The sequence below is a fragment of the Populus euphratica genome, unplaced genomic scaffold, assembly GCF_000495115.2.
Source record: "Populus euphratica unplaced genomic scaffold, PopEup_1.0 scaffold197.1, whole genome shotgun sequence".
Taxonomy (NCBI): Eukaryota; Viridiplantae; Streptophyta; class Magnoliopsida; order Malpighiales; family Salicaceae; genus Populus; species Populus euphratica.
The window spans coordinates 259,407-281,068 of record NW_011500022.1 but is presented as its reverse complement, the minus strand read 5'-3'; the positions used below and the strand labels follow the sequence as shown (position 1 = coordinate 281,068).

Genomic DNA, 21,662 nt, shown 5'->3' with positions numbered 1-21,662 from the left:
TATTTTTAAGGTCATGGTATTGTAAACAAAGAGACTGAACCCTGTCGAGCACAATACCAAAAGCTTGCAAGGGAGAAAGTAAACGAATGAAAAAGAAAAACAGAAGGAAAATAAAATGAAATAAAAAGGCCGGATTGGATAATCACATTCAGCTGCATTCCATTCCCAATCTGACAATTGTTGCAGTTAACAATGAAACTTACAACTTCTCATCAAAATTTTGTACCATATTCAAAGCAGAATCTTAGTCTTATGTAGTTCACAACCAGGAAACAATAATCAAGTTCTTACTAAATATGAAATATTCACTTCCATTAGAGAGCTGGTCATCATGCTTGAACAGTAACCAACTCATACTCAACCAGAGAAAGATTGTTATTCTCTTTAACTGCGAAGTTGGCAGGTTCAGCAACTTCAACTCGTCCCCACTTGTCTACTGCAAGCCGCATAGACCCCTTGAACATGTCAATCTTTGCATTACGCAGGATGACAGTGGCACCAGGCTTCATCATGTCAGCTGCATAGGATCAAACTCACTGTTAGAACACATGAAAAAACATTAAACAAAACTTTACAATTGTCAAAAAAAATCCAAGCTAGAACCATTCAGTAGCACCTAAATCTAGGAAAGCTGCGGTCAATGTATTATAGATAGTAGAACAGGCTACATGTCTTCCAGCATGCAGTGTCAGAGGCAGGATATGTTTTTCCCAACTGCTGCAAGCCAGAAGTACAGATGATGCTCGACACCAGAGATGAATTAGCATGTCAAAGAAAACAACCCATGGTTTGCCCATGATGAAGACCAAACATCAGTCCAGAAATACACATCACCTCCAAAAGATGAATAACCACATCCAAAAGAGAACAAAGTGAATTCTATTCACCCATGCGTGCACATGCCAGTTACCGGTGGGATCACTGATCAAAGCATCAAATTTTATGTCATGCAACTATACAAACTAAAGAAAGCAAGACCAGACAATTTTTCTGGCACCTGAATGGAGGAGCACTATGGTTTAAAATCAATAGATGACACTTAATGTCCACGGGCCCAGACTTATAGTTTTGCCTATCCAATTATATCTATGAATCAAGGATAAATAATTATGGTGAATTATGAATTCTGATATTCATGCATTCTGATCTCCAAGGCTTCCATTTTTACTTTTAATATTCTACAATCTCAAAATTCATTCTCACCCTTGCAAAACTTTGCTTCCCAAACACAAACCTTAACATATAAACCTCTATTTCGGGTTCTAAAAACACACACAACAACCCAAAAGGCTAGTTTGCTTTGAACTAAAACCCCCAAAGGCTCAGCTTTGCCGAACATTTACTTTCGTTCAACCCTAATAAAATAAAGACCCAAACTCTGTTCTCTCAACAAACCATAACAAAGTAGCAACAAACCACAACAGCTGCAATAACCTCAACATTAAATTAACCAAACCTCATAAAACCAAAAGATCCAAAAAACAAATTCAAAGAATTGATTCTCAAAACCCTAAACCCAGCAACCAATGAAGCAAAAAAATCAAAACCCAACACACAAAAACCAAAAAAGCAGCCACCTTTATTGCGTCTCAAGACTCGGAACCCAAACGCCAGATTGCATTTCAAACAAGAACCAAAACCCAGAAACAATTTCAATCAAAATGATCAAAAACCCATAAAAAAAACACATGATTTATCCATAAAGATGAACGAATCTATTACCTTGTTCATTTCTTGCAGTGAAAACAATACACCCAGTCTCATCACCAACAAGACATTCATTAATACGAGAAGGGCGTTGAGGGCGTTGGGAAAGAGACATAGGAGCACGACGTGGCTTAGGAACAGGGACTGGTTTAGCGTCGAGAATTTTGACTGTGAGATTGTGACCATTAGTTCCTGGCTTTAGTTCTTCTACTTTGATGAACACTGGCTTTCTTTTCTCTGCCGCTGCAGTGGCCATTTCGATTGGAAGATCTATTGGTTTGACAGAGAGATAGCAAGCAAGAAAGGCCTTTTCTTTCTTATATATAAACACTAGTGGTTGTTTGTAAATTGAAGAGAGAGGAGAAAGGAGAGAAATGGGAATTAGGGTTTTTGATTTGGGTTTGGACTTTTGAGAGAAGCTTATGTGGGGTTTATGCACGTGTGCTGTTTTTATTGGTTGTTGTCGAGGGGAAGTCAAATGTCCTGCATCTGTGTGAACGACATATGGCTTTTTCTAGTTTGACACAAACGACATGTCTAGATTTTTAAAATTACTAGAATTTTTTGGTCTCACTGAACACCCTACAAATCCAATAGACATGTAAGGCACCGTGGAGATGACAAACGTTGTTAAGGCTCGAATCCAGGTACAGTAGAAGTAGACAAGCCCCTTTCACCACTAACTAGAATTTTTTGGTCTCACTGAACACCCTGCAAATCCAATAGACATGTAACGCATCGTAAAGATGACAGACATATACGTTAAGGCTCGAACCCAGGTACAGTAGAAGTAGACAAACCCCTTCCACCGCTAGATCAAGCACTCGTTTGCGAGAATAAGCATTTTTGTTTGCCTTTAGTTGATACTTTGGTATTTCATCTGCATTTCGACACTGTTGGATAACTTGTTTTGGTAAAAAAACAAATACATAAACTTTTTAACTGTTTTTTAATTCTAATTATAAATAAAAAAATCTATTCATGTATTTAATTAAATACATCAAAAATTATTTAAGCTAATAAATTTTTTAAAAAATAAAGTGTTATTGTGAGACATTCAAGTATAAAGAAAAACACAAATATAAGAAAAAAATATTTTAAAAAAATCAAAAAATTATAATTTTGCTATCGATGCATAAAAAAATGGTAAAATTTACAATTATACAATTTATATAGGAAAACATCATTTCAAAAAACTAAAAAATATTACAAAAAAAATAAAGATAAGAAAAAAAATTGGTGAGAGATACTAAGTATAAAATGATAAAAATACTACGTATAAAGAGAAAAAAATATATAAAAAAATAACTTGTTTTCTAAACTAAAAAACAAACTGACAATTATAATTTTACCATCGCTATAGTATAATAAAAAAATTAATAAAAATTATAATTATATCATTTTCACAGGAAAAATAATTTTCTTTTAGTACATTTATAATAATGAGCTCTTCTAATTATATTTGGTTAGCATTCTAAAACAAAAATGTAGACGTAAAAAAAATATAAATATATATGTATTTGAATAAATAAGAAAAACACATAAAATAAATTTATTTTATAAATGGTTTTGAAATATAACAAGATCTGTTCCAATATTTCTATCTTTTCTATTCCGACACAATCAAACACTTCATTATAACTCATATTTGGTTGCGAGGCCCTTCTATTTTTGGTCACTACTGATTCATTCTTTATTTTCATTTATCGGGTAGCAAGGAACATGATCAAAATGTCAAAAGAAAAGGACACTCAAAGCAGAAGAAATACAAAATCTTTTTTGTTCACAGTAATTGTTAGTTTTTTAGAGTAGAACACAATGCCTCATACATATATATGCTGGAATTGCAAATTTATGGTTGTTAGAAATGGCAAAGATGCAAGCAAGCTACTGTTTCTGGGAGGTCACTGCTTCTGCCACCACTAATGCCTGTTGTTGCTCTTGCTCTCTTTCAGCTTTCCCTTCTGCCACCACTAATGACTGTTGTTTCTCTTGCTCTCTTTCTGCTTCCCCTTCTGCCTGTGTTGGAAGTGTCTCCCCATCTTCCTGTTTCGGCACTAGATGTTGCCGGAAGCATCGTAGTATCACCAAGGATATAAATGCTGCAAATAAAATCAAATCTAACTTAATAATCAAGGCTTGAAGTTCTGTAGTTACATTATGTGTGTCCAAACATCCTAGCAAAATGCTTGTATGTTAATGCCCTATTGAATTTTTATGTAGCTTTCAATGATCCATTTAACAGCTTAAATACTGAAAAACTCTGCACATTTACCAGTAAAAATACGGGTTTTGACACTTGACAGATTCCAGAAAGCAGTCACTGCTGATGCTGCCACAATCTTTTTGTGAGAACAAGCTCCCCAAGCTTCAAACATTCGGTTTTTCATTTGCTCAGCTGAAATACTCCAAAAAATCTCACTTTTAATCAACCATGAATGGTAAGACAGGCTAACAGCATTCCAATCACATGGAGAGGTTTTATATACCTTTCTGCTTTATCTGACTAGAATAGCAAGCACATAGTTTTGGTATGGTGAAGCTGATGAAAAACCCTGCACAAGATGATTAAGAACTGAATTATCATCAAAACATTGATTACAAGGAGATTTGTTAACATATTTGTATTCTAGTTCACATACCAATAGCACAAAGCCTCCTCAAAGTTACAAGATGACCATACTCAGCACCAAGAAGCAAGAATGGAATTACCTGGAACCAGGAAATAAAAGGCTCTTTAAGTACCTGCTTGAGCAGATGGGAAACATTTTTAAGAGAGTACTGTGCAATGAGATTTGGTTGTTACTTTTATGGTCATGTATGGTTCTCCTGAGAAAAGCTCTCTTGTCTTTGAAATTGCAAGATTTGCAGCTGGGAGTATCAATGTACCCACTCTCAAAACGTCCTCTTCTGTCAGCTTAAATTTTCGTGTCTTTGCAGCATTGTTTCTGTGATTACATTATAAAATTCCAAAAACTCAGAACATATGATTTTTAGGAATTAGAACATGCACATAGTTTTGTGCAGAAACATTGGAGGCATGTACCTTTGGCATATCGAATTCGAGCAGAAAGATGCACCCAGAACCAGAAGTCCTAGTTGCGAAATAGCAGATAAAATGCTATAAAACATAAAAATGAAGAGGTTTAGATACCTTAACGAAACCATAAAACGAATATTCGAAACACAAGGAGTATAAAAAAGAGATACACACCTAAAGTTCATCCCTTTAGCAAAGCAAGAAGATAGGAAACACAGACATCCAAGACCAAACCAAAGGCTTGATTTTGTCACATCTTTCCACATTATCAAATCATAAACAACCATTCCAATCCTATCCAAATTTCTTCCATCACCTTCATCAACTTCTAAAACCCCACAAATCACCATAAAATAAGCACAAATCAATTATATAAAAAAAAAAGATCCCAACTTTAAAGGACTAAGCAGTAAAAAATGAAAAAGAGAAACACATGTGATTTATACATACTTGCAGTAGAATTGGAAGAAGGAAATGAATGGACTAAAGAGAGCTTCTCTTTCTCCTTCTTAGACCGGCCGCTATGTCTTCTTTTTCTCACTTTGCCAACCTCATCTACCAAACCAATCAAATCCCTCTCTTCCCTACTCTCCACCTCCAATCTTCTCCTTAACCTTCTATTACTCCTCGGTGAAGCACAACCTAAAGAACCCGTCTGAGATCCTCTACTTTTGCATCTCCTTCTAGACCCATTTTGCTCCAAACCACCCTCCTCTGGCATCTCATCCCGGTCGGCGAGACGAGTTCTAGATTTTCTTGAAGGAGATGGTGAGAGAAGGAGAAGTTCTCGAAGAGGGAGAAAATTGGTTGAGGACTTGAGTGAAAGACTAGATGGGGTTGATGGGGTTTCCTTCTGTGATGAAGGGATAAGGTCTAGAGATAGCTGAGGAGGCTGTGATTCTGGGTCGATAGAGTATGCGATTCTTGATAAACGAGAGGCTGATTTTGCATGTGTGTTTGGGTTTGATCTATGAGAAGGTGGTGTTGTATCCATTTTCTTAGTTCTTTAATTACGGAATTTTAGTGGGATTTGAGAGAGAAGAATCAGGGCTTGTTAAACGAGGAGATTTCTTGAGGTTTTTGATTGAGAAAGGAAGGGTTTTTGTTGAGATGGAAGTAGCCGTTGGGGAGACGGGTTTTGTCACTTTATGATATTTTGAGGTGGGAATTGTGGGTCAATGAGGTCAATGAGGCCGGATGAGGTACAACGGTAAGAAAGCATGGGCAAATCTATTTCTTTGTGCCGTTTATGGCTTTTTCATGGTGGGATTGCATTTGTTAAGCTGATGTGGCGCAATTAAAGGTTTGGTGAGTTTAATAAATAAATAAATAAATATATTTTTAAATTATTTTGATATACTAATATTAAAAATAAATTAAAAATATATTATATTTATATATTTTTAAATAAAAAACACTTTAAAAAATAACTGTTATCACTCTTTAACACCCTCTAAAAGTTTTGACAATGAATTATGGTTTATTAGTATTAATAATTAGTTATTTGATGACAATACTTTACGAGCTTAAAGTTATATGATAAAAGTAGGATGATCATCAAAGAATATTTTTTCTATACTTTTACTTTTAATATCTTTTTAAAAACTTGTTTGTCTTTCAACAAAATCAAATAAACTTTGAGTCCTATGCAAAATTATTGAAGATCAATCTCATCAATATATCCTTTTAAGTTAATAAAAGTTTAAGCTATTAATTTCAATATCATTCCACTTTGTCATTCCAACACTATTTTTATAACGTAACTCTAATAAATTTAACCCTATTACAAACCTCCTCCACTAGAAGAAGTCGATGTCGTTATTGAACCAAATTTAAAGCACCATTATGCCATGTCTATCTAATATTACATTACAGGGTCTTATACGCAACCTTTTGATTTTGCCTCCATCCACATCTAGGATACTACTCATCGATTTTGGGATTCTAGGATGACCTTCCCATCATCAATCCATTTCCAAACCAAGCTATGATTAACATCTTCTCAAGGGTCCTACTTGTTTTCTACCAGAGTTAAATAAAATTTGAGTTCCACCTAAAACTATTGAAAATCAATCCATCAATATCCATCTTTGAGAAACCCCAATTGTAACACCATACTATCACCTGCCTTTATGTTTGTCAAAATTATGTGACACAACAATACTCATCTCCCGGCAATCCCACATGCCAAGTCATTCACCCACAAGTTGTTTTCATGTAATTCAAACACTTACCATAACATCCTAGAGATCTCATTCTTTTTATGAACAACACCATATAAAACTTATCTTGAAGAATCAAATGAACCCTATAAATTCACTCAACTCTCCTAACTATTCCACATGTAAATTATATGTATAGAAATGAGCAACCTAGTTTTGATGATCAACATATCTTGTGTTGAATTTGTTTTGACAAGTCCCAGTCTTGCTAAAACATACACACATTATGGTACCCAACATACTTCCCTATCAGCCATAAAAATTTATTGACACAATAGTCATATTGTCTAACCTTTGTCACGCATATCGACCACAAAACATTCCAAACATGCTAACCAAACAAAGGCATAAACCATTCTACTTCTATCATTATGAATCATTCGTCATCATAAGCATTAAAATAGCCAACTATATTGCCTCCCCTTCAAAACAGCGTACCAAATCATCCTCGTTAACAATTTTGGTTCCTCAATCGAACCTATTATATTGTACAAGAAGGGACACTGCAAAGATATTAGCTATAAAATGATCTCCTAAATGCTAGGGGGTCGAATCTACATGCTAAAAGAGAAGCTATGAAGATTGTTGATGTTAGAGACACATGATCCGTAGTGAGCTGAACATCTAGGAAAGGAAAAGAATGCCAGCTTTGTTGTCCCAAATATATTATTGGTCGAAGATTGATGAAGACATATAGTTATATATCAAGACTTATCTAGTATGCTAGTAAGACAAGACTTTATGATAGTGCAAGACAAGTTTGCCTTAGCCACTATTGATTCCAAACAAGCCTTGGGTGTTAGTCTCTATAGATTTTATTATGAGCTTTCTAAAAGTAGATGACATGAATGCAATAATGGTGGTTGTGGACAGATTGACCAAATATTCAATGTTAGTTACTACTCCATCAATTTACATAGCAGAGCTGACAGCGAGGATGTTTTATTGAAATGTAATGAAATACTTTGGATCCCGTCAGATATGGTTAGTGATCGTGATGTACGCTTCGTGATAGATTTTGAACAACTTTGTCAACATGATGGAGACACAACTAAATTTTTCCACAGCTAATCATCCTCAAATCGATGAGCAAACAAAAAATATAAATGCATCAAACTCTTTAAGTAGAGGTGGTTTGTCACAATCTTAGGCATGAAGGCGTGCCAATAAGAACAATGTTGGGATTTTGACAACATGCATAAGCAATGCATAACAAGTGCATGCGAATAATGAGTGCATATTCGATATGACTTCAAACTTGATAATAAATTGTCCAAGATATATAGAAACACAACAAGGCTGACATAGAGGGCTCAACTAATTGACTTGATGGTATGTAAGGTGATAGGTTTAGAGAAGTTACAACATGGATAGTTAGAGACAGTTTTTGGCATTAATTGTTTTTAGACAAAACTGTCCAAATTTGGGTAGACTTATCTAGGAGCAATTTTTTATGTAACTTTTTTATTTTTTATAATAAATAAAGGTCAAAGTTGTGTAGCTTGCAATAGAATGCACACAAACAATTTTGTGTATCATTTATTATTAATATTAATAAAAATTGAGAGCTTTTTTCTATAAATTATGCTTTGTGATTCTGATTTTATATTTGTGGTCTTGTGGTTTATCTGTTGCTTGAAAGATTTTAGAAAAAAAAATTTGGGTATGTGAAACATCTTAAGTATATAGGCCAAATATGATTTGAAATTGTGAGATAGGTTAATTCTAGGGTTGCTTTGGGTTGGGATTGAGATTGCATCAAAAATTAATTTTATCCAAGTGGTATAACTATATGTATGCTCAGCTAAGTTTCACAATTCATCTCTTTGGATCCAAACTCTATCAAATCATTGATACATTCGTTGTGGGCACTTTATATTCGAACTCGAAACCTATTTACTACCCCAACTAATATTTAAGGCTTATAGGGTACCTTCCCCTTTCATCTCTTTTGCTTAAATGTCTGAGCAAAATTTAATCAGAAGTATCACTTGGAATTTGTATCCAGCACTTTAGTAGCAAAAACTGGTAAGCACCCACAATTGAATTAGATCTTAGATAAGATTCAGGCCATGTAATTATATGAATATGATGATACTGATGATTCATTACCGGAGACGTGCTGGTCATGGCAAAGGCAAACTAATTTTCTTGAACTATTCCATTGGACAAAGAAGCTTAAGCTGGCCAGTTGGTACGTATAAATTGTAATCAGTGGTTAGTGCTATGTAGAATCACTCGACAGCAGGACAACCTCGCATGATCTACATGACTAATTGATTATTTAACTTCATTGATGAAAAGTCTATATCATTTTTCCCCTTTATAAGTCTCAATTTTGATGAAGTGATTAAGATATAGTCCAACATGAATTTGCCTTGTTATTCAAATTAGTCGTCCACAGACACTTGCTTTGTTACATTGAGGCAACATGTTTATTTTGATGTCTTAACATGACTAGCAAGGTCTAATAACTTCAACATGAAATTGCAGATGATGATCCTGTGAAACTATTGTTCTTTGCATGTCTCTGGCAGAAGGCCTCTAACCTCCCAAGGCCATCTTCAAGAGATGAGTGCTCAACTCCAAAAGATATTCTGACCCAATTCTTCAATCCCACAGAAATCCCTGAAAGAATTTATGTTCATTAGTGTCTTTATGGGATATCTTTCAAGCAACCATTGGTGCATCAGTTAGGCTGCTTCCCAGGCACAAGGATGAGATATTCCTCTTTAGCTAGCTTGAGACAGAATTCCATGTCATCTTTAATATCATCAAGCTGTGGCAAGTGAAGCTTAACCTGCAAAGGCAAATTGTGATTCATGAGCATGTCTTCAGCTAAACTAGATAGCTGTGAAGAAAGAAACTAAGATCCTTGTTTCTTTGTCTTTACCATGATAAATATCCCTCCTTATGCCTTTTGCGGGCATTTCAAGCCTGGAATCTCCTTCAGTTTATCGAAACACAAGTCCAAATCCTCTCTAAGAATGTCAATTGTGTTTGAGAAGAAATCCTCAGTTGTTTTCTGTAGGACATGAGGAATAGCAGCCTGATAACAGAGCACCAACAGATTGACCCCGGTTACTAAGGAGATAAAAGTTTTGTAAGAGACCTGCAACTTAATTTGTCAATGTCCAAATATGTTCAGGAAGAAGTTAGACGTGAAAGAAACAAGAAATGTTAGTCTAAAGAGCAATGAGGTTAGGTGACTTTAGCTTTAATTCCAGTTTTAAATGGCCCCAGAAGTGGACAAATTTAGACAACTTCTTGGTTATGTGTCATCTTCGGATGGAGACAAATTTAGGCTCCTGGCATGTTGGCTTCATGACCTTTTATCACAAGACATTAAGCCATGCAAGATTTTAGTGAAAAAATCTATCTACATTTGAAATCAATTTCATAAGATAAAGTTAATTTTTATTAGTTTAATCAAATACTCACATACCGAAAATGGAGAAACCTAAGTTTGTACAACATATTGTGAAAACAGCAAGAATTTTTCATCCTAACACCACATTCATCACATCCTTCAAAGTTCCACCAACCTCCTTAGAGAGGAAAGACAATGGCTCATTGCTCGCATTTATGGGTGGCAAAAGCTACCCATTCAGCTTAATCCACCCATAACCATCTACTTTGATTCATCGGAACTTAAAATAATTGTCCATATAGGAAGTCACTTGCCTTTGTTACAATAATATGGTAACCATGTTCATTTCAATTTCTTAATAACATGAGCAAGGTCTAATGTTCAACATGAATTTGCTGATCAGCTGCTGTTGACCCTGTTAAACTATATTTCTTGGCATGTCTCTGGCAGAAGGTCTTTAACCTTCCAAGACCATCTTCAAGAGATGAGTACTCAACTGCAAATGTCACGCGGAGCCAATTTTTCAGCCCCACAGTCACCCCTGCATGGAAATTTGTTCTGTTATGGTGTCTGTGCGGTAACCTTCAAGCAACCCTCTGGAGTCTAGTCGTTAATAGCATAGGTTATCGAAAGTACCAGCAGAAGTAACAGACAGGAAGTAGGTATTTCTAGCTTTGGTGATCACCTGGTAAAATAATGAGAGATTCCTCTTTAGCTAGCTTGAGACAGAACTCCATGTCATCTTGAATATCTTCAAGGAGCAACAAGTTAAGCTTAACCTGCAAGCACAAATAGTGATCATGTCAACGACTAACAAACTAATAGCTCAAAAGAAGCTCTTGGTTTATGTCTTTACCATAGCAAAAAATGCTCCTTCAGGCTTTTGTGAGATCATTATGCATGGGATCTCCTTCAGTTTATCATAACAAATGTCCAAATTTTTCCTGAGGATGTTAATAGTTTTTGAGAAGAAATCCTGTGTTGTTTTCTCTAGGATTTGAGGAATAGCACCCTAATGCCGAGACAACATCAAAATTTAATGCTATGTATTGGAGCAGGCAAAGGAAAAAAAAAATCACACTATCAGAAATCAATTTAAAACGTGAATAAGTTTACAGTAATGAGTATTGCAGTAAAGATCCACAGATAAACTTGTCTCATTATGTTCATGAAGGTCAAAATCTGCAAACCTGAATCAAGGTTGGTGGGAAAGGCGAGTAGACAAGAAGTTTGTTAATGGACTCGGCAATCTGAGAATATACAAGTGAAGAATAGTTTCGCATCATATGTCAAGCAGTAGTTTCTGTAAGGTATCAGATTAGAAGTCATGATATCAAGTGATTTGATAAGTGTTATCAGCTTTAAGTAAGCCTTTACCTCATTCTTTCGAAGCAATCCACTAGGATCACAAGTCACTAGCCAACCAAGCCCCCAACCGGGAATCATCCATCTTTTTGATACAGATCCAAGAGTAATAACAGGTACAATTGTGGCAAACAAACTCATGGTCACAAATGGACTACTCCCATAAACAAGATGGCCATAAACTTCATCAGCAATCACAAGAATCCCAAGCTTTCTTGCAGTCTCCGCAATCTACCATATAACAAGATCAATTACCAGCTAAGCATAAAAGATAGTCTTTATTTCAGGATTCAGGTCCCATGTTATTAATGATTACATCACCTTATTCAAATGATTGTATGTATAAACACTTCCAGAAGGATTTCCAGGATTGATTATAACCATAGCAATGGTGTTCTCATCTGAGATAGCTTCAACAGCATCTAGATCAACCACCCAACCTCTCTCCGGGAGAAGATCAAACTGCCTAATTTCTAGGTTGTTAAAAATTGCATAAGTTTCAACATCTGGATAACCAGGTCTTGGAAGCAGAATATTGCCTCCGGGCCGAGCTAGGACTTTAATTGTGATTTCTGCAGCTTGGTTGCAACCAAGGGTGAGATAGACATCATCTGGTGATAACTGGTAAGGAAGATCGCGAGAGAGATAGTCTGCAACAGCCCTTTAACCAGGAGAAAAAAAACTAGAGATATATGCATCGTTTATGTAGAATGATAATTGAGAAAGATTAACCAAACATCAAATTATCTTGCAATGAAAACCAAACTTACGAATGGATATATCTCAACAGCAAAGTGTGCACAAAGAAATTCATGATCTGGCCAACACCTACCTCCTTGCAGGAAGAATACCACCAGTAGGAGCGTAAGAATTGAATTTAGCAGAACGAACAGCTTCAACTATGGCATCTTCAGCTGTAGGAGTGGTCCTGAAGCACTCGAAACAAGAGGGATCGCCAAAACCAAAAGAAATTGCAGGCCTGTGATCACCTTCATTGAAATTTTCTTTTAAAAAGCACACAGCATCATCAATGCTGGTTGGTGTTTCTGTCTTGAGCACATTTGTGCCCATGGCATTCGTCTTTTGGTGGCTAAATTTCAAGAGATAGGAACCAGTTTTAAACAATTTATTGGGTGTCTTCCATGTTCAGAAGGAGACAAAGTTTGGGAAACCACCATTTTGGCTTCTTGCCATTTTATTACAAGTCCACGGTTAAAGTAACAAATAAGTTTGCATGTCCAGTACTGACATAAGATAAAGGCAAACGCAAACAAACGAAGGGAGGTTGTCATACAGTGCAATGAAAAAGAACTTTAATAGGAGATGGCAACAATACCCTCGGAGGATTAGATCTGAGGTACAAAAGAATAAGAGGCATTGAAGTAATTGCACAACCAATTGATAATAATAAATAGGATGGGTTAAAAAAAAGAATCTGAAATTAGAGAGAGAGAGAGAGAAAGAGAGAGAGAACTAGAATCAGAGAAAGAAAAAGGAAGAAGAGATAAAGGAAAGTGAAAAAGATAGAAGAAACTAAGTGTTTAAAACTAAGTGTTTAAAGTAAGATATGTTTTAACGTGTAATTGTGGTAATTAGAAACTAAATGTTTAAGGTAAAATATATACTTTACCTTGTGATTGTGGTAATTAGCTTTGAATTTAGTTTTGTTAAAGTTTAGGATGTTGAAGTTTATTTTTTTAGCTAGATTGATAATTTAATTGAAATGTTAAAGGATGATTATTTTAAGGTTTTGAGATGAATAATAGATTTTTGAAGATTTATTGTTATTAAGGAGATTGATGAATCAAAGTTCTGAAATTTTGATCAACCGGATATTCAGTTAGATTATTTGAATTCAATCAATTAACTTGTTTGATGATTTTGATTGATTAATTGATAAATTTTGGTTGGCCAGTTAGCCTAGCAAAAAAGGATAAATGATTTTTTTGTTCAAAAATTTTACAAAATGTTTAAGATTAATCAAGTAAATATGTTTCGTTTTTATATTTATGTTTTGATCCCAAATCGTATAAATTCAATCTCTTATATTTTTTGCTTCTAAGTTATTTTTTGGTACATTATTTTTTTGGTATTAAAATACTCCTAATATTTTTTTTAGTGGGTATTAGTAGCACTTTCATTAATATCTATTTTTGTGTCCTAACTACTTTTAATTTATGTAAGTGGATAATATTTTACAAACAAATTGTACAAATGAGAGGAGTAGTATAAATACTTAAATTATTAATATAAAATTAATCATTCTTTTTTATAATTTATATATTGTTTATTATCTCTTATCTATGATAAATCATTATTATTTATTGAGATTGATTCCTTTATATAAGACATTATATATTTCTATATTGATAACTTCTCATTTAATTGATTGTATGCGTTAAGCTTTTAAAAAATAATTATATTTTGTTTAATTATGATTTTATGATATGTCAATTAAAATAGTGTTAGTTTTTGTGCATATCGTATTTAAATTTTAATTTTTTAGGAGAGTCACCAACCTGTGACGATTAATTAATTATCTTACAGTCTGAAATTTTGTGCTCATTACATTTTGATTTTCTGATAAGTTTTATCTTCTTCTTTTTTGTTATATATATATATATATATATGACCTTGTATGTATATAGTATATGTATACAGTGAACATTATTTATTCGTTGAGTTATCAAACTTATTCTCTCGTTATTTATTATTTTTAAATTTATAGCTTCATTAACATATAATTTTATAGCTCTATAATTATAAAATTTATATTAAATTTTGTGTTAAGATGTTGATTTAAATTATGGAATATAATTTATGATATTGAGTATTGTGTAGAACTCCGAATGAATTAACATAAAAGGTTTGAATGTAAGTATGTTTGGATTCGTAAGTAACATGAAGTAGGACTTCGGGCATGTATCTGTCATGGATTCATGAACCAGATCATGACAGAGATAGCTATCCAAATTGCAAATGATGAATAGTTTAACAAAGAAATTGATGGTCTTCATTCAGAAGAACTTGAAACAGTTGGCCATGAAGTCACATACCTTAGCTACAGACGACATTTCATACATGTTTATTTCAATTTCTTAACAACATAAAAAAGTAATGTAAAATTGCTGATGAACAGCAGTTGATCCTGCTAAGCTACGGTTTCTTCGCATGTCTCCCACAGAAGGACCTTAATCTTCCAAGACCATCTTCAAGAGATGATTGTTCAACAGAAAACGTTATGCGGAGCCAATTCTTTAGTCCCACAGTTACCCCTGAAAGAAATATATCTCATCAGGGAATCTCTCCATGGTAAATCTTATAGCATCCCTAAGTAGTTCATCAAAAGGTCATTAAAATTACTAGCAGAAGGAAGAGACAGGAAGTGGATATTTCTAACTTGGTGCTCACCTGGGAAAATGACGAGAGATTCCTCTTTAGCTAGCTTCAGACAGAACTCCATGTCATCTTCGATGTCTTCAAGAAGTGAAAGGTTAAGCTTCACCTGCAAGGACAAATTGTGATAATGTTTTTCACTAAAATACAAGATTAGATCATATGAAAGCTGTTAGTTTCTGTCTTTACCAAAACAAACATGGCTCCTTCTGCCCTTTGTGGGCAGCTAATGCACGGTATCTCCTTCAGTTTATCGTAACAGAAGGCTGAAGCTGCTCTAAGAATGTCTGTAGTTTTTGAAAAGAACTCTTCTGTTGTTTTCTCAAGGATTTTAGGAACAGCGGCCTGACACCAAAGCAACATAAAAATGTACCAACACATATAAAGCAGACCATCAGAACACAGCTTAAAATGTAAAACAAAAAAAAAAAAGCTTGTCTGACCATGATACTAAACATCACTGTCTATTTGACAGTGATTCATTAGAACTTTACTGCTCTTCCTTGCGAAGTTTCGTATCATAGTTAAAAGATTCTCAGATTAAGATGTTAATTTCCCATTATCTTCATGCATGTAGCAGTTTAAGATTGCAAACCTGAATAAAGGTCGGCGAGAAAGGGGCAGGATTGAGAACATTCTTAATGGAATCAGCGATCTGAGAAGAGAACAAGTAGTGAATACGGTAACATGGTATATAAAGCAACAATTTCTACAAGCTATATTTCTTTATCATCTAAATAAGTTGCATATAGAAACATAATTAATAGCATAAATTAAATATGATTGATTGGATGAAGGTTATAAGCCTGAAGAGCTTACCCCACATTTTTGAAGTAAACCAGTAGGATCACTTGTTACTAGCCATCCAAGTCGCCAACCAGGAACCATCCATCTTTTCGATATGGATCCAAGGGTAATAACAGGCACAGTTGATCCATAAACACCCATGGGCACAAATGGCTTGCTCCCAAAAGTAACATGACCATACACTTCATCAGCAACCACAAGAATCCCATGCTTTCTTGCAGTCTCTGCAATCTACGGCATAACAAGATCAACAAAAGCACGTGAAAGCTAGAACCAGCATAAAAGACAGCACCCTGAAGTTATAGGTTAGTTTACCTTACTCAAATGTTCATATGAATAAACACTTCCACAAGGATTTCCAGGATTTATTATAACCATGGCAATGGTGTTCTCATCTGCAATAGCTTCAACAGCATCTAGATCAACCTCCCAGCCTCTTTCGGGAAGAAGATCAAAAAGTCTGAATTCTAAGTGATGAAGATTTGCAAAAGTTTCATAAGTTCTATAACCAGGCCTTGGCAAAAGAATATTGGCTTCTGGTCTAGCAAGGACTTCCACCGTCACTTCCATGGCATGTTTGCAACCAGCAGTCACATAGATATCTTCTGGCGATAACTGGTAAGGAAGATCTTTGGAAAGGTATTCTGCAATAGCCCTTCTAACATTAAAGAGATTACCAGCTTAGAATCTTGTTAAGAATGTCATAAGATTTAGCTAATGAATTAGGTTGATGTTCTTAATTTGTTTATATTGATTTCAATCCAGTCACAATCATATCAAGGCAACATTCACCAAATTGGTTTATGGATTTCTAACTATTGGTGATATAATTTATAATCAAATACTAATGATTATAAATTAAGATTAATAAAATATCAAATTATCTTAAATAATAAAATAAATTAAAGGATGGATATATCTCAAGGAAAAACATGACTGGCTAACACCTACTTTCTTGCGGGGAAAATACCACCAGTAGGAGCATAAGAGTTGAATTTAGCAGAACGGATAGCTTCAATTACGGCATCTTCAGCTATGGCAGTAGTCCTAAAGCACTTGAAATGAGAGGGATCACCCAAGCCAAGAGAAATCGCAGGCCTGTGATCATCCTTATTGGTAATTTCATTCAGAAAGCTGACAACACCTTTAATGCTGTAACTTGGTGGAGCTTTTTTTATCTTTTCGCTGTCTTCAAAACCAAATTTCTTTATTTTTCCCTCCATTTCTTGTTTTTCTGAAGTGAATTTGCGAGAGAAAGAAGTACAAGAAACAGTGCATGTACTGTTGTGTTGTTGGGTACTAGGTTTGCTTGCTCACGTTTCGTGTTTTGACGGTGACTGTTAGGCAGTTGTCGGTGCTACTGGCTGGTTGGAAGTTGTAACTGAGGCAACTTTTGTTTTTTATATTTTTTAAATATATATTTATTTTAAAAAATATTGATTTTTTTAATAATTTTAAAAATAAAATAATTAATATTATTTTAAATAAAAATACATTTAAAAATTATCATACATTCATAATACCAATACCAAGTACAAACATTAAAATCACTCACTAACATTAGTTTTATATAATAAATCAATTATGCAATTTTAGAAAGAAAAATCATAAATACACTTAAATTTTTTTGAAAGTGATTGTGGTTACTTTTTAAATAATTTTTTATATCAAAATATATATTAAAAATATTTTTTTATTTTTAAAAAATTATTTTTGACATCAACACATTGAAAAAATTAAAAAATATTAAAAACATATTAATTTAAAGTATATAAAAAATATTTAAATATTTTTAAAATACAAAAACAAATATTATCTTTAAAAAACGATCACAACAAAACAAAATTCAAAATCATTACTTCTCTCTCATATATATATATATATATATAGAATTTCTCTACCGGCCCTGCTTTCAGTAGAACTTGATGTTAATTCTCAAAAGTCATGTGATCTTGGGCCTGATGTGCTGCTAAGAATCTTGGTTTGTAGCAAATTCATCTAGAGGATCCAAGAGTTTTGAACATAAAGAAAATCAAGGGAAGTTGCAAATATGTAATTCAGTAATTGAATAGAAATGGCTTCATAAAAATTCACTAAAACTGTTACACATCACAAATTTTTGTGGTATTTTTATATATATGTCATGAGACACTACTTATGACACTTTCATCCTGTCGAGGCCTTGTTCAAGAGACTGTGGCTCAACGGAAAATGTGACCTGGGGCAAGTTTTTCAGTCCAGCAGCTACGCCTGCACATTATTTCTGCCAAATTGAGATACAGAGACTGCATCAATTTTCTGTACTCGTGCATCATGCTGGACATCGGCAAACGATCGAATCTAAAAGCCTTGATCAGTAGTGCTTAAGTGCATGCCTAACTGTGTTAACATCTAGCAGATGATTATGAACAGTTTATGCTCTACCTGGAAGAACAACCATGCACAGATCAATTCCTTCTGACAAGCCTAAGACAGAAGTCCGTATCATCAGTAATGTCTTCAAGCAAGGAGAGATTTAGTTTTACCTGTAACATACACGAGTCATCAGGAATCTCATTACAGTGCTTAATACTTTTTTTCAGGGTACACTGGATTTCAATAATGAACAAGAATAATGCATGAGCAGATTGAAGCTATTAAAATGAACAAGAACAAGTTTTTGTCTAGCAATAGAAAATCATGCAAATCGGCCTCCAAGAGCGATAAAGAATGATCCAGTATCAAAGCTGCAAATTAGAGAAAGTAAAGCTCATTACAGAACTGAATGAGAAAAGACAGACAAATTAATGCATCCAAAAGGTTGCAGGATTACTTGAGATGATGAAATAGCTCTTAATGCTGTCCACAGTCCAGTAAGAACATATACATGGCCATGCTTGAACTGTGAGGACTGGTAAATGATATCAGTGGAGGGTATATGAAAGCTCAGGTCCTGTATGGTTCAGACTATGAAGGGTTTAGAAGAGTCCATGAAAGGAGCAGAAATTCATGAGACCATTTTAGAATCCCAGGCATGTGACCAAATCAAAGCTAGCACAGAATAACTAATAAGAACATTCATAGCAATAAAGATAATGGTATTATCTTTTGCTTGTTCTATTCAAGAAATCAAGGTTATCTCGACGACTATGACTGTTCTTGAGGAATTAATTAATTTACAAATATATATTTTTTTAGCAAGAAAGTTTGTACATTTTATTTCAATTTCCCAATAATTTATTTTTAAACTCATGAAATTCTGATGTAAACCCTGTCCGTGCACTATCAAACTATAAGTATATGTTTTATTTTGTAAAATTGTTTTTTTATTTAAAAGAATTTAATTTGATTTTTTTAAAATTTTTCTTCATTTATGAAAGTTCTGGACTTTATGGTATAAAAAGTTTTCAAAAAAATTAATTATCGATTGATTGATGAGTCATAAGAGGATGTGTCTTTGACTCATCTAGTCAGGGTTGATTCTCACCTTTAAAAGGCTTCTTTTTTTTTTTTTTTTTTCCCATTAGCCATGGTTTGTTACTCGTTAATGGAGTCAATGAGTTTGTATTAAAGGTGTTTTTTAAAAGAAAAAAAAATATTATCATATATTTTTTAACATAAGCTTATAAAAGTATAAAAACAATAAAAAATTTTAAATTTAATATTTTATAAATAAAACATAGTTTAAAAAACAGGTTGAACCATAAAATCAAAAAAAAATCTAAAAATACAAGTAAAATTCTGAGTTTCATTCTAGTGTTATTCCTTGAGAAGAACATTAGCATACAATCCAATAAAAATAGAAAAATAGAAAACAGAGCATCTAAAGGGTGCTAAAATGGCATATACAAGAATTCCAATAGCTAGCAGCTAGGGATTATCTTTCATATATGGTGCTAGTAGTTACCTTGATCAGCATGAACAAGGACATGAAGCAGCCTCCATGCATTGTCAAGTCTGATTTGGTAATCGCAAAGTCTCTTTAGTTGCGGGTGAATGAATAAAGCAATTTCCTTATCTTGTCAAACTGTGCTGAGCTAAGAAAAATAAACTCATATTTAAAATCAATCCTAAATAGGTTGTGTGATTCAATGGCGACCTTATTTTTTAAAAAAATTAAAAAAATTAGTATTTTTAAATCATTTTATGTATTAATATAAAAATAAATATATAAGAAAATAACTTTCACCAAACTACGAAGCAATAAATGCGGCCCAAGTGGACATGAATTTTGGATGAATGGGGCATTTTAAGATAATGTTCTGGATTCAATTATCGTTTGAGCATTACACGCAAGACCCCCGATAAAAGCTCGCATCAATTTATAATTTATAATATTTGTTTTTATCTTGTTAACCAATTCTCACTCTTTCATTAGTCAAATTACGCGAAGATTGCCTCCTAACAAACACCGTCTAATCTCTACGCGCTCTTTGACCACCCTCTCTCCTCTGAAGTTACGCCTTGTTGCGCATTCATGATGTAAGCATGAAGGGCAGTAATTTTTATTTTTAAAAGGGTTTTAAGAATATATTTTCCTTAAAAACATATTAAATTGAATTTTCAGTATTTTTTTAATAATTTTAATATATTTATGTTAAAAATAAATATATACATACATATAAATAAATTATTTTAATATATTTTTAAATAAATATTATTTTTAAAAAATATTATACACCACTCTATTAAACCCACAATTAATTTCATTATATATCATGACAATGATATTTAATTATTATCTTGTGATATAAAATATATAAAATATGGAGATATCAATAATTAAAAGGGTATGTTTATTTATAAAATATATTTATTTTATTTTTATATCTCTTTAATAAAATATATTTTTATCTTTAATCTTTGAATTTCAATATAGCATACAATAATAAATAAACCTAGTTACATGTCTGGCCTAACTTGATAAATCAATTTAATAACTTATTGGTTGATTAAAGATTTGAATGGTGAAAAATATAATAATTTTATTTAAAAAAATTAATTTTTAAAAAAATTTAAATTTAAATTAACTCAAATAAATTTTAAATATACAACCTAAATTTTAAAGGGTTGTTTTTTAATATAGTTGAATTTGTGAAAATTTAAATTTAAATTAACTCAAATAAATTTTAAATATACAACCTAAATTTTAAGGGGTTGTTTTTTTATATAGTTGAATTTGTGTTGTTTTTTTATATAGTTGAAATTATGTTGTTTTTTATTATTTTAATATATTAATAATGAAAATAATTTTTAAAAAATTAAAAACCTATTATTTTTATATATTTTTAAATAAAAATATTTTTAAAAAAACAAGCACAGCTTACCTTTCGAAGCATTACATAAATCCATCCGGACACGATCTCAGCATCCATGCATGTTTTGCAGGGTCAAATCACGCGCTTATAAAGGAATATTTGAAAGCAGCCAAGGGGGGGAATAGAGTCCCGTAAATAAGTGACGGTAAATGATGGCAGCAACGCGGCTGGACGCGTCAAGCAGGAGACATGGACGCGTGTCAATAGTTTAATGGTTGGTGTCTGCTCTAACTGAACTGACTGTCAAGAGAGCAATCCAAAAGGCTGTGTTACTGTTTGAGACGGCGATGCGGTGGATGATTGCTGTCTCTCGTTTAGCATCCAACGAACTGTTTGACAAGAATTCTGTTTTTAGTTATTTTTTAAGAGGATTTTCGGTTTAAAAAATAATTTTTAATAATTTTAAAATAGCTAAAAATAAAAAAGAAATTTATTATATATATATATATAAGTAAAAA

The 21,662-nt window shown here is 33.2% G+C and overlaps 4 protein-coding genes across 6 annotated transcripts; all 4 read right to left on the bottom strand.

Annotated features, from left to right (window-relative positions):
- Positions 1 to 116: 116 nt before the first annotated feature.
- Positions 117 to 2,103, bottom strand: LOC105141960 (uncharacterized protein At4g28440-like). Its single transcript, XM_011049380.1, has 2 exons — positions 1,723 to 2,103; positions 117 to 517 (listed from the first exon to the last, which is right to left on the bottom strand). Exons 1-2 carry the CDS (start codon positions 1,961 to 1,963, stop codon positions 330 to 332), a joined length of 429 nt encoding a protein of 142 aa, XP_011047682.1. The 5' UTR covers positions 1,964 to 2,103; the 3' UTR covers positions 117 to 329.
- A 1,340-nt stretch (positions 2,104 to 3,443) lies between these two features.
- LOC105141959 (reticulon-like protein B17) lies at positions 3,444 to 5,874 on the bottom strand. 2 transcript variants are annotated; one of them, XM_011049379.1, is made up of 8 exons: positions 5,198 to 5,874; positions 4,922 to 5,072; positions 4,754 to 4,828; positions 4,514 to 4,655; positions 4,350 to 4,419; positions 4,197 to 4,262; positions 3,983 to 4,105; positions 3,444 to 3,809 (listed from the first exon to the last, which is right to left on the bottom strand). In XM_011049379.1, the coding sequence occupies exons 1-8, from the start codon at positions 5,739 to 5,741 to the stop codon at positions 3,595 to 3,597; spliced, it is 1,386 nt and encodes a 461-aa protein (XP_011047681.1). In that variant the 5' UTR covers positions 5,742 to 5,874; the 3' UTR covers positions 3,444 to 3,594. The 2 variants fall into 2 exon arrangements, with proteins under 2 accessions (XP_011047681.1, XP_011047680.1); XM_011049378.1 differs by having other exon boundaries at positions 4,922 to 5,075; positions 5,198 to 5,872.
- A 4,495-nt stretch (positions 5,875 to 10,369) lies between these two features.
- LOC105141957 (probable aminotransferase TAT2) lies at positions 10,370 to 12,874 on the bottom strand. Of its 2 annotated transcripts, none has more exons than XM_011049375.1 (7): positions 12,537 to 12,874; positions 12,026 to 12,365; positions 11,717 to 11,935; positions 11,530 to 11,589; positions 11,196 to 11,351; positions 11,025 to 11,118; positions 10,370 to 10,880 (listed from the first exon to the last, which is right to left on the bottom strand). In XM_011049375.1, the coding sequence occupies exons 1-7, from the start codon at positions 12,773 to 12,775 to the stop codon at positions 10,714 to 10,716; spliced, it is 1,275 nt and encodes a 424-aa protein (XP_011047677.1). In that variant the 5' UTR covers positions 12,776 to 12,874; the 3' UTR covers positions 10,370 to 10,713. The 2 variants fall into 2 exon arrangements, with proteins under 2 accessions (XP_011047677.1, XP_011047678.1); XM_011049376.1 differs by having other exon boundaries at positions 12,475 to 12,734.
- Positions 12,875 to 14,681: 1,807 nt separating this feature from the next.
- LOC105141958 (probable aminotransferase TAT2) lies at positions 14,682 to 17,273 on the bottom strand. Its single transcript, XM_011049377.1, has 7 exons — positions 16,859 to 17,273; positions 16,223 to 16,562; positions 15,920 to 16,138; positions 15,696 to 15,755; positions 15,290 to 15,445; positions 15,116 to 15,209; positions 14,682 to 14,979 (listed from the first exon to the last, which is right to left on the bottom strand). The coding sequence occupies exons 1-7, from the start codon at positions 17,128 to 17,130 to the stop codon at positions 14,861 to 14,863; spliced, it is 1,260 nt and encodes a 419-aa protein (XP_011047679.1). The 5' UTR covers positions 17,131 to 17,273; the 3' UTR covers positions 14,682 to 14,860.
- Positions 17,274 to 21,662: the final 4,389 nt, after the last annotated feature.